General features: G+C 39.1%; 2 protein-coding genes across 2 annotated transcripts in view; one reads left to right on the top strand and one right to left on the bottom strand.

Annotated features, from left to right (window-relative positions):
• LOC142341395 (uncharacterized) overlaps positions 1 to 16,286 on the bottom strand; it is a 128,676-nt gene extending 112,390 nt beyond the window's left edge. Inside the window, exons 1-2 of the mRNA XM_075392322.1 lie at positions 16,051 to 16,286; positions 11,868 to 12,155 (exon numbers count right to left, since the gene is read on the bottom strand). Of these exons, the coding sequence (XP_075248437.1) occupies positions 11,868 to 12,155; positions 16,051 to 16,286 (524 nt within the window). The remainder of the gene's footprint in view (positions 1 to 11,867; positions 12,156 to 16,050) is intronic.
• Positions 1 to 19,207, top strand: part of LOC142340586 (glutathione synthetase-like) — a 494,803-nt gene that overhangs the window by 206,022 nt on the left and 269,574 nt on the right. The window lies entirely within an intron of this gene.

The raw sequence follows: 19,207 nt of genomic DNA, 5'->3' as shown, positions 1-19,207 counted from the left end.
ATCTATAGTAAAAACTCCTCTTGTTTTACTCTTGACATATACGGGGTATGGTGCATGCCAAGTTTTGTTTGATTTACACTACTTCTTGCTTCGATAAAAACTCTTTGTTTTTAAAATTAGCTATTTGAAAAAAAATGAAACTTATTCTGTGAGATGCTAAATTTTTCTCTAGTTCAGGTTGAGCAAAAATTCCTTTTTAACATTCGAATTACACAGGGTATAATCCGTACTTAGTGTGGTTCGATTTGGACAATTCTTCGATGCGATAGATTAAAGATACGTAATTTTAAAATTGTTTGTTCGAAAAAATTTCATTTTTCCGTGTGAAAAACCAACTTTTTTCTGTTGATCTAGAGACTAAATTCCCTGTCCTTCACAGTAAAATACCTATCTACCGAAAAACTGTCGTTCAATTTATAGCTCACGACTGCAATTTCTTGTTTTTTATGGCAAAATATTGATTTTTTAAATAAATGCTTTTTTCTCCGTTTTCATAGGTTACCCATTTCCTTGTGCCCTTATAGGGACTGCTCCCCTTCTCTTGTGTGTTTCTTTTGCTTTCACATTTTATGGTGCTACCTTTCTCATACTTTGTTTTTAGGTTCTGGCTTTTCGCAAAGTTTTGTGTCTTTTTAGCCTCTGTTTTTTTGGGCTGCAACGAAAAACTCGCCTAAAGTGCGGACACTTTTTATTGCAGTTCGAGATAGCAAGAGGAATCACAAAAAAGCTCTTTGTTATTGATAATATATCTTGAAACTCATATGAAAACCATTCATGATTTCTTAGCAAATTTACCAAGATCATAAATGATTTCCTAAAGTTCATACTAGGACCATTAATGATTTCTTAGTACTCAGAAAAAATCATATATGCCTTTTCGACGTTTAAGCAAACGACATAGTTTATGGTTTCCTTGTTTCAATACAACCATAATTTTTGATTTCTTAAAAATCATAGAAACTCATGGATGAAAAATTGGAAATCTTATAAAGATCATACTAAGTTATAGTCTATGATTTGTATGATATCACTAATGATCGTAGTATGATAACTAAGAAGTGTCGGCACTGGGAAATATCGCTAGTCAGATGAACTGAAAAGAATTACACGTCACAAGCACACATCGAACAGATGCAGAAACTGTTGACGAATATAATACTAAGCTCATCACAAAAAACTTCCTGCTATTGGTAAAGACTTCAATTTATGTGGAAAAAACTACTTTTCTAGTGGTTGTAAAAATTTACCGATAAGAAGCAGCCAAAGTGCTATTAAAACAGTAAACATCGTGCATTTTTAATCCAGACAGCAGGAACCAAGCGAACATGACGTTAACTAGCCCCATTTCAGCGCTATCAAAGCTGGTTTCAGCACCTTGGACAGAGATCATTTCGTCAATGTTACAACAAACGACGACAGCAGCCAAAAAAATCAAATCAAACACGGTGATCCCAAATAACTAATGGAAAAAATTGGCAACATAGAACATAAGCAATTACAGATACAGGCAGTGTCGTCAGCTCAGTGGCAAAAAGAACGGCCAGACACATTTAACGTGATGATGAAAACTCCTGGTGCAGCCGGCAACCAAACCCAACTAAGAAGAACAGTTTCGAAATCTAATTTGACGAAACGATTCCCGTCCTTAATGGACCGAATAGTTAAAGCAAAATTTTTACTAGAGAACTGTAATGTTATCTCAAACTTTGAATATTTTATGGTTGCAATATCAGAAAAATTAAAGTAACAACCTTGGTCCTGCATGGTTTTCAATTTTGAGACCTTATATATGCACGTAGTCAAATTCCAGTCCATTTGGATACAGCTGAAGCATTGTAACGATAAAGCAAATCTGCAATCATTGTACTCTTTTTAAGGAAGAAAAAAAGGAAAAATCAACAAAATTTTTTAACTTGCTGGGAATTGACAGACGAAGGTCCATTTGACACGCAAGTTGATCACTTTGCAGGAAATCAAATGGGGTTCATTAAATGTACTTCACGTAACATAGTTATAGCATAAAGCGCTATATCAAGCTAAGCAAAAATTTGTGGTAGCACAGATGGTTGCCATCCGCAAAACAAAAAAAATTTCAGCAGAAAAAGACTAGTTCAAAAAACAGAGTGGTCGATATGAAACAATTAATAAAATGTATAGATAAACCCAATTATGGAGACATAGAGGAAGATCAAGATTAATTCAAAAGAAAGCAGCCGACTTAAAAAAACGTTCGGGTTTGAGAAAGAAAATTGGATATACCTATACAAATGTGAAGCGTTTGCACTAAGAAAACAAGGGACGAACAATAACCGAACTTTCATCGCTCCAAGTCCCAACTCGTTAAACAATCAATAGCACACAATTGTCGGCAAAACATTAACGTAAGTTCAACACTTACACCTGTCCTAGGCAAAAACTAAGCACAACTATACGTTATTTGACGTGATTAGTAAATTTGACCGACAAAGTCATGCTCGCAAAAACAAATAAATTATAGTATAAAATATGTGCACCAACCTAAACAGTTAGACAGAGATTTATCTCCAAACAAAGCGAGTATAACTTATGAGTTCAACTTTTTAGTGAACAGAATACAGAATAAAAGCAACAAGTTTCCTTAACTGGAAACGCTTAATGTAAACAAGTAATATCGGCAACTCTCCAATCAGAGTTCCTCAAGTCGGACGATCAAACAACACACTTTTTACTTAACCACAAAAGTGTACATTCGATTCAGCAGCCGAAAAACAGATCATTGATTATTTAACTTTAGGTTATCATTATTCTCACCAATTTTGTCACACAAAAATGCGAGAAAAGTGAGTGCATAATGTTGAACAACAGAAGATGTAAACGTTTGAGCAAATAAAACAGCTACCAATAAAAACTTTTGAGCACTTTTAATGGTCGCATAGTCATTGACAGGCGGATAGTCATCCCGCAGACAAACAGGGATACAGTAATAAAAGGTTTTCCATGGCACAAAACCAGGAAGAAAGGGCATGGCAAAGCTTTTAAGCAGCGTATTGTTGCAATTTTTTTAAACAAAAACTTCTTCCACGAGGTCCGAATACTCAAAATTTGACAATTTTTCGGTAAGATCGTTAAACCAGTAAATCCTGCTAACAAATTCATAACTCTGACATTAAATGTAAATCTTATGCGACAAAAGCAAATTACAAGGCCCCACCTTACGGCCAACAAAGAGTGATAAATCCAGTCCTGAACAAAAATGGGACGAAATTATCCAAGGTGAAAGTGGTACAAGATCTAAACGTACAAAGCGTTGATTGTTTATCTGTCAAATATTCTGGACACTATTTTATAAGGAAACAAAAGTGAGACTCGATCAGGAACGTTGCCTAAGAAAACACTGTGAAAACACTGTGCGCAAAAAATTAATGTTGATCTGTTGTCAGCAATTGCAGAAGACTAGCGATATAAACCTCATAGAGCTCTCAATGCAGATAAATAAACGTCAACTTGGTTGTTTAAAAAACTAAAGTGAGAACGCAAAAATTATTGTTGCAGACGCGGTACATAGAACAGTTCATCGACTAAAAATTTGAATGCAGCAGAATGTAACAGCCTTTGAAGCATTACTTTGCTGAAGAATAGAATCCGGTTATGAATTATAGCATCGGAACCTTCACTATTTAAAATGCAATGATATATTCTAAAAAATTGGTTATATGTTGTTACGTTGGGCTCGCAACTGCTGATGGACAACCGGAAGTAGAACAATGAAATATCTAATGTTGAAATTGAAATAAACAAGCAACGAGTCTTGGATGAAGCAGAGAAATCGCGCAATTACTTGATATTCAAATTTATTAATGCATATAACAGCCAAACAGCAATTTTGAGGAGCGAACTGACAAAAGTGTTAATCGGAGACGACGGATTATTTGAACCGATACCTGACTCGAATGATTAGATGAACAGATACCTGACGGAGCATCAATTATTAAAAAAATCCCACTCCACAGTAAAACGTTATACCGGGCAGACCCGACAACAGCGGCCAAAATTACGATCAGGCTTAACTTGGAATGTCAACCTCTAGACACACGCTGCTCGAACAACTACAAAAGGCGCGTCTATCAGTAATCAGATGCTAAGAGGTGAACTCGTTGAGCTCTGAGTCGACGTCACGCGGCCAACGGACTCAACAAACAAATGCGTGGATCCCAAGTGCATAAACAAGGAGAGAGGGAAACCGATAGAGCATTCCAAATCGAACCTAATGAAAGCAAACTGGAAGCGCATCTCGGAGAAAAAAACCAATGTCAACAACTCCAGAAAAATCAAGTGTGTTAAACGCAAGGAGCCACCTACTAATAAATTCAGTGAAAGACAACAAAAGTCAGCTACTGCCTATAGTTCTACACTTCGCACGTCTCCGGTTACCAACCACTTTACCAGTTACCACCAAGGTTAGTCCCGTATGGATAAGCGAGTGGAACAAAAAACAAAAGGAGGACCTTGAAAAAGCAAATGATTGACGACAATTTTCAGGACAACATAGACACCCCTGCATATGTCCTTTAATCACTTTCTACCAATAAGACGACATCAATCGTGTCCCAAAAACCGCAAAATCTACCATCAGCAAGTCAGAATAATATCAACAACAGAAACGTCACCCATCCGAACAAGTCAAAGAAGAGGGCGCTCACTATTCCAACTTAAGTATTAATTCCGAAATTAAATTCGATTCGGACGAATTTGACAATACCAACCACCAACTCAGTCCAAATAAACTAAAAGGCTCCATCGTTTTCGTTGACCCCACATTAACGTGAAGCATTTGGTTCAGCGCTAGAGCAACAGACATCGTTAAGCTGCCAAAGAATTGCCTATGCGTCGAGATTTCTCAACGAAGCAGAACAATATTATAGTATCAAAAAATTACAGTTACTAGGAATTGTCTGGAGTCTCGAAAACTTTAAGCACTATCTCTACGGCAAACACACTACTGTCCCGGGTCGAGATGTCAAGCGCCTTTTCAGCGCATTTTTCCCGAAAATTTCTCGACCCAAGTTTGTAGCAGATTACCGAGCATAGCCATCTTTCTACAGAAAAATGTTTAAAAGTTCAACGAAGCCTTCAATTCGCTGGACCGACAAACTTTTTCCATTTAAATTGAGATCAAGCACTTGATATGAAGTATATGAATCGTTGATTATATTTAAAGGAACCTTGATATAGCAGGAAATTCCTTATAGTATTGTATTTTATAAACAGTGGCTTTTGCCAGAATGGTACGTTAAAAATAGGTTTCCTTCCAATTGCTCAAGTTTCAATTTCAATTGCACCCGAACAAATTTAACCGTTTTGTTATGAGTAGGTTAAAACAAATCGTGGAAACAAATCTGCAAACCATAAACAGTTTAACGCAATTTTATCACCAAAAAATGCGAGCCCTTCTTATGAGTCTAACTTTCCACTAAATAGAATAGTTTTAACAAATTTTCTTACACCAAATCATTTATTATCAACTTATAAATCTGGCAAATCTCTATTTGGAGGTCCCCAAGCCGAAACGCTATCTTTTACAGCCGTTAACTCGACAAACAAATTAGTGTTAAAGGCCCCTTATATAATACAGTTCATCAACTAAGACACTTCAGGCATAAGGAAACAATTATAACAACTTTGAAGCACAATTCCACATACCAGTTAATACAAAGATATGAGAAATAATTTCTGAATCCTCACATTTTAATAAAACTTAAGTGTATTTTTAAGAAAACATGGTTCTTTGGTGACACTATTGGTACTCATTATAGACCACCACAAGTAAAACGATGAAATTCAACTAAGTGACGTTGCATTTGGGAGCTCCCGGGTCGCGGTAATAAAAAATATAGGTGAAATAACACTCAATCCGAACATTGTTTAGTTTAAAATAATTTCGATAAAGACATCTGGCGAGGCACAACTGTATTTTAAACATATCAAGGCAAAAGAGCATCAAACCGGCAGATCTAGTAACAGTTTTTGGCAAATCTCAGTCACAGGTTGATCACCGAGAAATTTTTGAAGCATAAAATTACTAAGCCTAACATGAGCGCATAGGAGCGCAAAATTATGCTAAAGGAAAATTTTCTTAGCTTTCTATGCCAAAGATCAGATATAAGGCTTAAATTTTTAAGATATTACGTAATAAAATTTTCTCGCAGAGTAAATTGCTCATTTCATTAAATAGGGCGTTGCTCTTTTTGCTGTTTAATCGGGAACACAATTCATCAACTAAGACACTTCAGGCAGAAGGAAACAATTATAACAACCTTGAAGCTCAGATCCGCATACTAGTTAATACACAGATGTAAATATTAATATCGGAATCCTCACATTTCAATGTCTTAGTGTAATGTTAAGAAAACATGTTTATTTGCTGACACTATTGGTACACAAAATAGACCACCACAAGTAGAACGATGAGGTTCTATTCAGTGACGTTGCATTTGGGACCTCCCGGAAAGCGGCACCAAAAAATATAGGTGAAAGAACACTCTATACAAACATTGTTTAATTCATCGTAATTTCAATAAAGACAACTGGCGAGGCACAACTGTATTTTAAACGTATAAACGCAAAAACGCATCAAACAGGCAGGTCTTGTTCTCAGGTTGATCATCGAGAAATTTTTGAATCTTAAGAATACTCAGCCTAACATGAGCGCAATCGATTTAGTTTATTAGTAGCATCAACAAAAATTATGTTAAAGGAACTTTTTGTGAGTTTTCTATGCCAAAGAACGGATTTAAGGCTTAAATTTTTAAAAAATTACTTAATAAAATTTTCTCGCTGAGTAGATTGGTCATTTCATTAAATAGAGCGTTGCTCGTTTTTTGTTTACTCGCGGTAACACAGTCCACCAACTAAGACACTGCAGCCAGAAGGAAACAATTGTAACATTTTTGAAGCTCAATTCCGCATACCAGTTAATACAGAGATATAAATATTATTATCGGAATCCTCACATTTTATTATGTCGTAGTGTAATGCTAAGAAAACATAGTTCTTTGGTGACACTATTGGTACACAATATATACCACCACAAATAGAACGATGAGGTTCTATTATTGACGTTGCATTTCGGACCTCCTGGGTTGCGGCACTAAAAATAAAGGTGAAAGACAAGACACTCAATCCGAACATTGTTTAATTCACCATAATTTCGATGAAGACATTTGGCGAAGCACAACTGTATTTTAAACGTATCAAGGCAAAAATGCTTCAATTCGGCAGATCTAGTAACATTTTTTGGGCAATACTTAGTCTCAGGTTGATCATCAAAAAATTTTTGAAACATAAAATTAATAAGCCTAATATGTCAACGAACGGATACCAGGCTTAAATGGTTAAGAAATAACGTAATAAATTTTCTCGCTGAGTAGATTGCTCATTTCATTAAATAGAGCGTTGCTCATTTTGCTATTTACTCCGTAAAATCCTCCGAACTGAAAGCAGATGTTGTAAGCTTAACGAGCTTCGGATGAGCAATACAGACGACGTGCGTACAGCGGTGGAGCGAGCAACGGTGTCGAAGCCGTATCGGAGTTTTTCAGTCCGAGCAGTGGGATAGTAACCCTAGGGTTGCTTTCTTCAACGATTCAAACTAAATAACTGACATTGAGGTACCCTCTTAAAGCTAAGGAACAACCTCTTCCAGAGGCCATCTTGGTGCGGCGCACTGGGTTGATTGAACCTCCACTTAATGCCTTTATTTGCAAGTTCGGCGGCGATGTTAATCGTTTTCCATTTTTCGATAGATTCACGGAGCTCTTTCTCCGCTCCGATAATGTTCGTACCATAATATAACCAAATCATAGCAGGCGTACCACGACCGGAGAAGAACCGCTCCACTCCCATTACACAGGAACTAGTGTCCATGGACGGAACGACTTCAACATGTACAGCGCGAGTAGTCAGACAAGTGAAGAGAAATCCCCACCTCTTCTCGGTAGTCCTACGAACGGTGACGTAGAATGGGCTGATATAACAAATCCCGGAAGTGATAAAGGGAGGAGACTGGTATGCGAGTCTCTCCTTTGGGAGGTCTGCCATGATCGGTTGAAAGGTTGCTGCACGGAACTCTCTACACAAGAAGCAGTTTGATTTGACGGAACGCAGAGAGGGACGTAGTTAAAGGATGGCAAACGTACATTCCTGTACCTTTGACAGTAAGTAATCAGTGCCCTGATGATGGTTCTTCAAATCAGTATGCCCCAGGAACAGTTTAAAAAAATTATGACGCGCATCCAGCACGATAGGATGCTTAGTGTCAAAGTCATTTTCCACTAACCGTTGGAGTCGACCAGAAGAACGGATGAGACCATGGGGCCCAATAAACGGAGTAAACTGAGCAATGCGGTTGCTCCTCTTAACGGAGTGGTTGTCAAGAAGATCCCTTTTTTCGGTATTAAAGGACTCTCCTTGAACCAAGAACTGGAGATGACGCTCGGCTTCGTCAAGCTCAACAGGTACCGCTGTGCTGCCGTCTACGGTACGGTAACTTTCATGAGATGGTAAAAGACGGAGCATATATGCGGTGACACGAAGTAGTTTTTGATAAGAACTGAACTTATCAAACGGGATTAGAATGTTGCTTGGTTCCTGAAGAGGCTTAGTTACGGATGCTGCTAAAGATGAGATGGAGTCATCATCTTGTTCCTTGGTTACAACACCGAGCTTGATGTTTTCAACGACGTCAATGTATGGTTCGAAAAGGATATGCTTAGTTCTCAAGAAGTCAGGACCCCTCACCCAGTTACTGAATTGCAAAACATCAGCGGACATACTACGCGTGCCAGCATCTGCCGGATTATCACAAGAAGCGACGTGGTTCCATTTGTCAATGCTGGTGTTCTCCAGAATTTAACTAACACAATTTGCAATGGAGATGGGGTGTTTTTTCGTTGAGTTTATCAGCTTTAAGACGATGGTACTATCTGTCCACATAAATACTTTATCCACAGTGACCGTTAATGCTTGACAAATTTCCCCTTTTTAAACTGGCAGCAAGGAGACTGGCTTGTACTTGGGAACTGTCATTACCTTCATAGGTGCAACACTGGTCTTTCCCACGACAACCGCCAGCTCTTTTGTAATTTCCTCGGAAGTGCAAGTTACTTGGGCCCTAAGAAAACGTACTGCATTGAATACGTTTTGTGAGCTCTCACAAAACATGTGAAGTTCAAGATGTTGGAATGGTTCTGAAAAGTAACTTCTGGGTATAGTGATCTCAGCTAACTGCGGCATTTCAACACACCAGGCAAGGAATCTGTCAACTGTGTCTTTAAGTATCTCGTCATCCCAACTTTGTCCATTGACACGGCAAATGTTTTTCAAGATTAACCGAGCACCAACAGTAAACGGTGCGACAAGACCAATTGGGTCGTAGGCTTTTGACATAAGACTTGAGACCAAGCGCTGTGTTAAACTCTTCGTGATGGTGCTGTTTGTACCCCTACTCACAACCAGATTGTTGTTGTGATCCCACTTAAACCCAAGCACGTGCATTGATTCCTCCTTGGATGAAACGATGACTTTCAGTTCGTTGGATGGGGCAGCCCCATCAGTTCGGTCAGCCAGTACATTGCTTACAAACTTAGTAAGCTAGTAAGCTTGAATCCACCTAGATGGAGAAGATGTACCATTTCCTTCGACCTAATGAGGGCCCTCTCGGGGGATTCCACGGAGTTTATGTAATCGTCAATGTAGAAGGTTTCAAGTACGGTATTCGCAGCGCCTGTGCAACCCTCAGCATTATCTCTTGCTGTGCGCTGAAGTACGTAGATGGCGCAGTTGGGCGAATTTTTTGCCCCAAAGATGTGGCGCGTACACTGGTGTACCAAACATTTGATGCGGGGTCTTCCCGACAAAAAAGGCACCAGGAGGGCTGATCAAATAGTAACACTCCAACTTGGAGGAACATTCCCTCGATGTCGGCGGATACGGCAAATGGATGTTGTCTGAACCGTGGGAGTACATAGATTAGGTTTTTTAGTAAGTCAGGTCCAGTGAGTAATGACTTAGTAAGAGATGCCCCTTGGAATTTAGCTGCTTTGTTTAGTACCCTACGAAACTTCCCGGGTTGTTCGAATCAACAACTGGATGGTGTGGTACGTACCACACTCATTCCGAGCGACTTCCCACCTCATGAGCATCTTTGGTCCTTACTACATAGCCCTTGTATAAGTCCTCTTTGATAGTATTCGAATACTTTTCCCTTAACGACTGGTTTTTCGTAAGCCGCTTTTCCAAAGATCTTAATTGAACCAGCGCTGAGAAGTAATTGTTGGGCAATTTGATGTTGTCTTCAGCCCATAGCATTCCGAAATCGTACTTTTTTCCATTATGCACTGTGGTGTTTTCACGAATATCAAGCGCACGTGCATCCGAGGCGGATCGTGGGTGTACTTGCTTAATTGCGCCGTACGACTTCATGTCGTACTAAGATTTTACCTGACTAGCGAATTCAAAATCCTGCTCCAAATTTGCTTTAAAACAAGTCAAGACTAAACTAGAAGACGGCGGTAGAGGGCCACTTAGAGCCTTGCCTATGGGTAAGCGAACAGCGAAGGGCGAGCCCTTCTCGTCCGCAGCGAAGTACTCTATTGGGCGGATGACATGATACAAACCCTGTCCAAGTATCATCTCGATGTTTCCTTAGCAATATGTAACGGGGTATAGAACTGCTAGCTGCGGGTGTGTTTTCTGAAGTGCTTTAATGTTGATAACGTCGGCGACTACTTTCAAATCATCCTTCACGTAAGGACTGACTTTAAATGGTTCAAATGCTTGGTTAACGCGTGGTGTTACAGTCAATTCTATAGTTTAGTGTTTACAACCTCCTCGGTGTTTATACCTTTGACTGTTAGATTCATTGCTGTTCCGTGCAAACCAAATCTATTTGTAAAATCATTGGGCACCCAAGAGTTACTGCAAGCGCTATCGCACAAAACTAAAGCCGTGGTATCTTTACCTGAAGAGCTCGTCAACTGTAATTCAGTCACTTGAAAGAGGCGTTCACATTACTCACAGATAACAAAATTGGGGTCTTACTTGATGATTGGACACTAGAAGTTTTGCTTTGATTTGCGCCAGCATTGGAATTACTTTTGTTTTTGTTTGAAAGAGAGTCTGCTGGATAAACCCTCTCAGCTCCACGAAGAAGTGTATTGTGGGAGCTGCTGCAACCATCCTTCCTGCTTTACCTAGGATTTGGGCATTGCCTGAAAATATGTTTTTCTCTCAACCATGAGAAGCACAGTTTTGCTTCCGCCACTACCTTTTTTCGCTGAGTTGGAGAATTTTCTTTAAATACTCGACACTCCCAGATGCGTTGGTTACCTTTAAAGCAGCGATGGATTGGAGGCGTTGCCTATAAGGAGGCTGGTCTCTGAGTGCCCTTAGTTTGCGTATTAGCAGCAAAAACTCTTGAAGCAAATTTGGTGTTGACTACTGAGTTGGTATTATCCTCAGTTTTTGCCTGTGTTGAAGTTTTTTTCATTAAGTCATTTGCTTCGGCCTTCTCCTTCAACAAATCGTTGAAGTCAAGGAGTGTTGGCTCAACCCAATGTTTTTTCACTGTGAATAGTGACCAAGACTCTCTCAGATTGGGTGGCAATTTTTGCACAGCCGTGTTAAGAAGTGAGGCGTTCTTAAGGACTGAGTCATATGAAAGTGATTTAATGACCCCAACAAGACTTGAAATTGTTGCAGATTAGTTTATGATGTTATCGCTATTGTGCACTTTTAGTTGTGAAAAGGAGCTGAGTTTTTCTAAGTGTGCACTGACTACTGCCTGTGGTTGTCCAAGTTTACTTTAAAGTGTCTTAAGTGCAACCTTATACATTTCACCACAGTATGAGAACTCAGCGATGGAGTTTTTAGTTTTTCCACGCCACTGCAGGGGATCACCAATGTACTCTGTCAACTTCGACTCGGGCAATGGCTTTTTCTTCTTACAAGTGGTTGTGTCTGCCAACTGCTTCATCAAATCCGCAGAGACCAAAGACGTAGCCGAAGGTGTGGGATGCGGCGGGCCACCCCAACGCAACGGGTTGGGAACGGTAGCAGTAGCTTCATACGTTGATGAAATGATCGCAGTAACAAAGGTGGGGGCAGTACCTGTGGATGAACTAAAAGGATTTGGTTGCATGAAATCTGATGTTATGTGATCTTGGACATTTATGCTGCTGGTAATTGAAAATAGGAGTGGAGCGATGTAGAGACATTAGGGTTACTTAACACGGCCGGTTATACGGAGTTTAAGTTAACAGATTTACCTATGAATTGAAATGTACTGCATTAGACGGGATTGTTGCGGAAAACGCCAGACGTTTGAATCCGGAGGAGCAGGAGCCGTGTGGGTTATGGGGACAAAATTTTGGGGCTGGTATCTTTTTTGTACGGGCAGTGGATTAACGAATTGTGGTACAAAAACGGTTGTGGAGCAAATGAATAGTGCAGGCGTTGAAAAGGGTAACAGATTGACCCTATTCGACACGCGTTGTTGGCGTGTAGTGGGAATGCTTTTGGCGGCAAAGAAACAAAACGGAATTCTGGTGGGATAAACGGGAAAAGCGGTTGTATGGGGTTTAAAATGAGGGATGGGGCAGGTACATTTATGTGTGCTTTTGGCAGATTAGGCGCTGGCGGAGCATTAGCAAGTGCATTAATAGGTGGGGAACGCTGAGGGCTGACTAAATTCAACTGTCCCGGCTTGCTCAACCTGCGCAAGAATTGGTAATCTAACTGTAAACCGTCAGAGTGCAAGGTAGGTTGAGACAGTTGTCGGGCTGTGTATGGGGCGCTTAGTTGAGTTGGCATTCCAAATTTTATTAGTGGTGATGGAGGCGTATTTTCAGGCTGTTGCTGTTCTTCCAATATGTTGTTTGCAACATGTGCATTATTGATTACATTGGTCCTACTACCTGGTTCTTGCGGCTCATGGACAGAGAGGTTGATGTTAGCCTCAACTTGGCCATGGGTATTGAGATTAGAGTGTGAGTTTAGAGGTTGAGTTGAAAAAGGACGTGCGACAATTGCTTGGTTGGCTTGGGCGATGGAACCATAAAAGTGGAAAATTGGTTCATTTTTAACATCTGCCAAGTTCCCGGCCGGTGACGAAGCGATCTAATCTTGAAAAAGTTTTTTTGCTCTTGACTGAAGTTCTTTCCGTAAAGAGCTTGCTCATTTTGCAAGTACCAGACCCCTCTGCTGACAATTTTGTCGTCAACTCAATTTCCTCAAGGGCTGCAATAGCTCGTTGCTTGCGATGATGCTCCTCCAGCTGCTCAATTTCCAATTTTTGCAATATAATTTGTTTTTCAATTTCAAGACGCTGTCTTTCAATGCGCAGCTTTGCCTCATGTTGTTTCCGAAATTCCTCCCTTTTAAATCTTGATATTTTTAAGTCCCGTTGACGCTAACTTGATTTTTTCGAGGAAGTCATATGTGAACCTGACCTTGAATGGTGAGAGGTATACTGCTCTGCTGTCTCTTTTTCTTAGACCGAATTGGAGTACCCTCGAGCAGCAGCAATGAATTCTTCAGTTACTTAGTTACAGTCTCCATCCATTTTTCAAGGTTCAAACAGGCAGCATCTGGATCTTCAGTCTTTTGTGCCAGAGGAAGGAGCTCTTCTTTCTTATCAACTACTCTAGTAAAAGCATTTTTGCACTTCACAATCAGACGTTCGATCTTAACTTTCCTGTCTTGCTTATCCACATCACTGTTAATTTCACCAGGGGTGTAATTAAGTTCAGCCTCTAATTTTGCTCGCGCTCTCTAAAGTTTTTTTGTCTTGCAATGTAGCCGTGATCTTATCAAAACAAGAAACAAAAGTTTAATTTGGTACTATTACAAAAACAACACACATACATACACAACATATATGGGTTAAATTGAACCCCAATATGACGGTTTGCCTAGCAAACCGCCAAAAAGCAAAGTTTTTGTCGAGTACAGTAGTACTCGGCGAAAGAAAGAGCGGTGAAGGCAGAAAGCACGACACGGGCAAAACGGGAGACGGCACGAACGGGAAAAGACGACGAGCGAGTAACGCACGACGCAACGGGAAACCTGGCGGACGAACGCGAACGTCCTGCGAACAGCGCTTAACGAAGCGAGAAAATGCCACGCGCAGGGCGGGAACGTCGGGCGGACGGCGCGCGACTAAGCGGGAAAACGGTACGGGCGAGAGGGAAGCGTCGGGTGGACGGCGCGTGACGAAATGGTAAAAAATACGGACGGGACGAAAACGTCGAGCGGGTAAGATGCGATGGGACGGAAAGCCGAGACAGCATGGGAGAAAGACAGCGTGTCACGAGCAAGGTGGCAGGAAGAACAATGCTAGCAAACCACAGCAACAAACTCAACCAGACAAACTAGCCGTAACTCCAGAAAAAACTTAAATCAAACCCTACCAAACCACTATACCCGGACAACAAAAGTGCATACTACCAAAATTAATCAAGCTACAACAAATTGCTAACAAACAAGTGTAGTGAAAGTTAAAAGAAAAACCAGCCATAACTCCAGGATGAGTTTAAGTCACACCCTAGCAAAAACGAGACTAAACAACCAACCAGCATACTAGCAGAAAAAATGTTACCACAGCAAGATCTCAACATACTACATCACACAACACACAAACGGGGAAAAGAAAGAATCACAGCGAAAAGGAAACAAAAAGACCGAAACGGAAAAATGAAACCAGATAACCTGCGGAAAACGGACGGTAGTGAATAACTCAAAAAATGTGGAGAGCAAAGCATTTATTAGAGCGCTATTGGAAAGAACCAACCACAAACTAACCCATAAATCGTGAGTAAACTAGGTCACATCACTAGTTAACGGATAGACCACAACAACAATGCAAGACTAAAAATCATTTAGGTTACCAAAGGCTCGGGTGAATTCTGCCTCCTCGAACGCATGACGGTTTCAAATTGTCAAACGACGGCGCTCAGAAATTTTTTTTTGGTCGGGAGTGTGTTATCAAAGACCGGAGGTTGTTAATTTGTGCTAACACTATAGTGAGTGTTTTTAGTTCAAGCGCATGTTTCTGATGTATCGCTCTGTGCTCTTTAAGTAAAATAGGCTTCTTCTGTTTATGTTAATACACAATGTCTTTCAATATATGGATGATGACCAGAGTACTACGTTTGAGCTAAATGTAATTATCAGGAGTTCCCTGGGGCAAAACACAATGGCTTCTATAGGCTCCTGATACTTTTCAAGCACTGCAATAAGCTTCGAAGGTGTTAAAGGCTCATTGTTGTTGCTTCGATGACGTAAAGGCGAATTGTTTAACATAACATGCCGTCTAACTAGCATAATTTTTTTCACGAAAGAAGTGTCTCAATTCAAATTGCGCGGTTTTTCGGACTGTCGAAGCGTTGGGGTTAAAACTCAGACCGAGCAAACCCTAAGTTAACAATTCCACGATTTTTAATACGGAAATCTTATGAATTCCGCGCAGTTTTCCGTACGGAAATCTCAAAATAAGAATCCAGCGACTTTCAATACAAAAATCTTAAGAATATCTTAACCGTATTAAAAATCTTAAGAATTTTTTTACGGAAATTTTAAATTCTCAATACTGAGTTTTATTCCAAATTTGAAAAACTTGATCAACTTGTTCTTCATTTTTGAAATTGACAATTTATGCAATTATTGCATCCCGGATTAAAAACCTTTTTTTCTATAAATTGCTATGATTTTTTTCACAATAGGTGACATTTTTCAAACTTTTTTGCTTTACTTTTATCTTAAAAAATCACCGCAGTTTGATTATTTCTAGATGTTGACCAAAATTTCTTCAAAAAATGTAAGAATGAGTTATTGTTTACCCGGCCAACTTGAATTTAGTTGCTATATAGGATATGAAATGGACTCTGGGGGTTAGATTTGCCGGTTACGATAATCAATATAGGACTTCAAAGACAAAAATTAGATTTGTTTGGATGAGTCTTACAGTTCTGTCATCTTGCGTTCGATGAGAGCATCACATTTTTACTGCACCTCTACCTGCACTCTCGACACACCTGGTTGAATGTCAATCTATGTAGAGTACTCAGATTGTGTTTTTGTTGTTTGTTGATGATGTTACTTTCATTTGTTGTCTGCATTTTGGATCCAACGGCACTTGCCACCATTTCGAGTTCTGTCAAAATCTGCACCCACCTGACATGTTGTTTCCTAGAGACATGAGGCCTCCTGTCTGGCTTAGTTCCACAACTTCGTTGTACTTGTTTTGGCCTCATCGGTCGCTGATGGTCGACGTGCAGCTTATACACAACACTTTGCAATCCCCCCACTCCGCAAAGGCTAGAACTCTCTCTTCACAGGAAGTGCTCGTTCAAGCTGTAGATACTCCAGATGAGGAAAAGTTACTACTGTTTGCCCTTGAATTTGGGGGTGTCTCTATGATGAAAGGACGATTCGTCAGTGTAAAGCTGACAAAAAATATAACGGCGCAAAATATAGGTGAAAGAACACTCTATAGGAACATTGTTTAATTCATCATAATTTCGATAAAGACATCTGGCGAGGTACAACTGTAGTTAAACGTATTCAAAAATGCATCAATACGGCAGATCTAGTAACATTTTTTGGCAGGTCTTAGGTTCAAGTTGATCACCGAAAAGTTTTTGAAACATAAAATTTTTCAGCATAAAATGAGCGCAATCGATTTAATATATAACTAGTTTCAACAAAAATTATGTTATACGAACTTTTGCTGAGCTTTCTATGCCAAAAAACTGATATAAGGCTCACATAGTTAAAAAATAACGTAAATAAATTTCTCCCTGAGTAGATTGATCATTTCATTAAATAGAGCGTTGCTCATTTTGCTATTTTTTCGCTAACACAGTTCATCAACTAAGTCACCGCAGGCAGAAACAATTATAACAACATTGAAACACAATTCCGCATACTAGTTAATACACAGATATAAATACTAATATCGGAATCCTCAAATTTTCAATACGGAAATCTTGAGACTTTCTTGACCGTATTAAAAATCTTAAGAATTTTTTTACGGAAATTTTAAATTCTCAATACTAAGTTTTTTCAAAATTTGAAAAACTCGATCAACTTGTTCTTCTTTTTTAAAATTGACAATTTATGCAATTATTGAATCTTGGATTAAAAAACTCTTTTTCTATAAATTGCTATGGTTTTTTTCACAATAGGTCAATTTTTTCAAACTTTTTTTTGCCTCGCTTTTATGTCAAGAACAGCAAAAAAACTGCAATTTGATTATTTCTTGATTTTGACCAAAATTTGTCATAATCAAAACTTTTTTCAAACAAATGTAAAGATAAGTTATCGTTTACCCGGTCAATTTGAATTTACTTGGTATATAGGATAAGAAATGGCTTTGGGGGGTTAGATTTGCCAGTTACGATAATCAATATAGGACTTCAAAGACAAAAATTAAGTTTTTTTGGATGTCTTACAGTTCTGTCATCTTGCAGTCGATGAGAGTATCACACTTTATACTGCACCTCTACCTGCACTCTCGACACGCCTTGTTTAATGTCAATCTATGTATAGCACTCAGATTGTTTTATTGTTATTTGTTGATGATGTTAATGTCCTTTGTTGTCTGCATTTCAGATCCAACGGCACTTGCCACCATATCCAGGTCTGTCAAAATCTGCACCGGTCTGACACGTTTGTTCCCAGAGACATGAGGCCTCCCGTCTGGCTAAGTTCCACAACCTCGTTGTATTTATTTTGGCCTCATCGGTCGCTGATGGGCGACGTGCAGCTTATACACAACTCCTTGCAATCCCCCCGCTCCGCAAAGGCTAGAAATCTCGCTTCACAGGAAGTGCTCGTTCAAGTTGCATATCCTCCAAATGCGGAAAAGTTACTACAGTTTGGCCTTGCGCTGGGGGTGTCTCTATGATGAAGGGACGATTCGTCAGTGTAAAGCTGACAAAAAATAAAACGGCGCAAAATATAGGTGAAAGAACACTCTATCGGAACATTGTTTAATTCATCATAATTTCGATAAAGACATCTGGCGAGGTACAACTGTAGTTAAACGTATTCAAAAATGCATCAATACGGCAGATCTAGTAACATTTTTTGGCAGGTCATAGGTTCAAGTTGATCACCGAAAAGTTTTTGAAACATAAAATTTGTCAGCATAAAATGAGCGCAATCGATTAAGTATATAAGTAGTTTCAACAAAAATTATGTTATACGAACTTTTGCTGAGCTTTCTATGCCAAAAACTGATATAAGGCTCACATAGTTAAAAAATAACGTAAAAAAACTTCTCCCTGAGTAGATTGATCATTTCATTAAATAGAGCGTTGCTCATTTTGCTATTTTTTTGCTAACACAGTTCATCAACTAAGTCACCGCAGGCAGAAACAATTATAACAACATTGAAACACAATTCCGCATACTAGTTAATACACAGATATAAATATTAATATCGGAATCCTCAAATTTTCAATACGGAAATCTTGAGACTTTCTTGACCGTATTAAAAATCTTAAGAATTTTTTTACGGAAATTTTAAATTCTGAATACTAAGTTTTTTCAAAATTTGAAAAACTCGATCAACTTGTTCTTCTTTTTTAAAATTGACAATTTATGCAATTATTGAATCTCGGATTAAAAAACTCTTTTTCTATAAATTGCTATGGTTTTTTTCACAATAGGTCAATTTTTTCAAACTTTTTTTGCCTCGCTTTTATGTCAAGAACAGCAAAAAAACTGCAATTTGATTATTTCTAGATTTTGACCAAAATTTGTCATAATCAAAACTTTTTTCAAACAAATGTAAGGATAAGTTATCGTTTACCCGGTCAATTTGAATTTACTCGATATATAGGATAGGAAATGGCTTTGGGGGTTAGATTTGCCAGTTACGATAATCAATATAGGACTTCAAAGACAAAAATTAAGTTTTTTTGGATGTCTTACAGTTCTGTCATCTTGCAGTCGATGAGAGTATCACACTTTATACTGCACCTCTACCTGCACTCTCGACACGCCTTGTTTAATGTCAATCTATGTATAGCACTCAGATTGTTTTTTTGTTATTTGTTGATGATGTTAGTGTCCTTTGTTGTCTGCATTTCAGATCCAACGGCACTTGCCACCATATCCAGGTCTGTCAAAATCTGCACCGGTCTGACACGTTTGTTCCCAGAGACAT

The sequence above is a fragment of the Convolutriloba macropyga genome, chromosome 6 (genome assembly GCF_964194025.1).
Source record: "Convolutriloba macropyga chromosome 6, txConMacr16.3, whole genome shotgun sequence".
NCBI classification, from domain to species: Eukaryota; Metazoa; Xenacoelomorpha; order Acoela; family Convolutidae; genus Convolutriloba; species Convolutriloba macropyga.
This window is presented reverse-complemented; position numbering and strand designations above follow the sequence as displayed.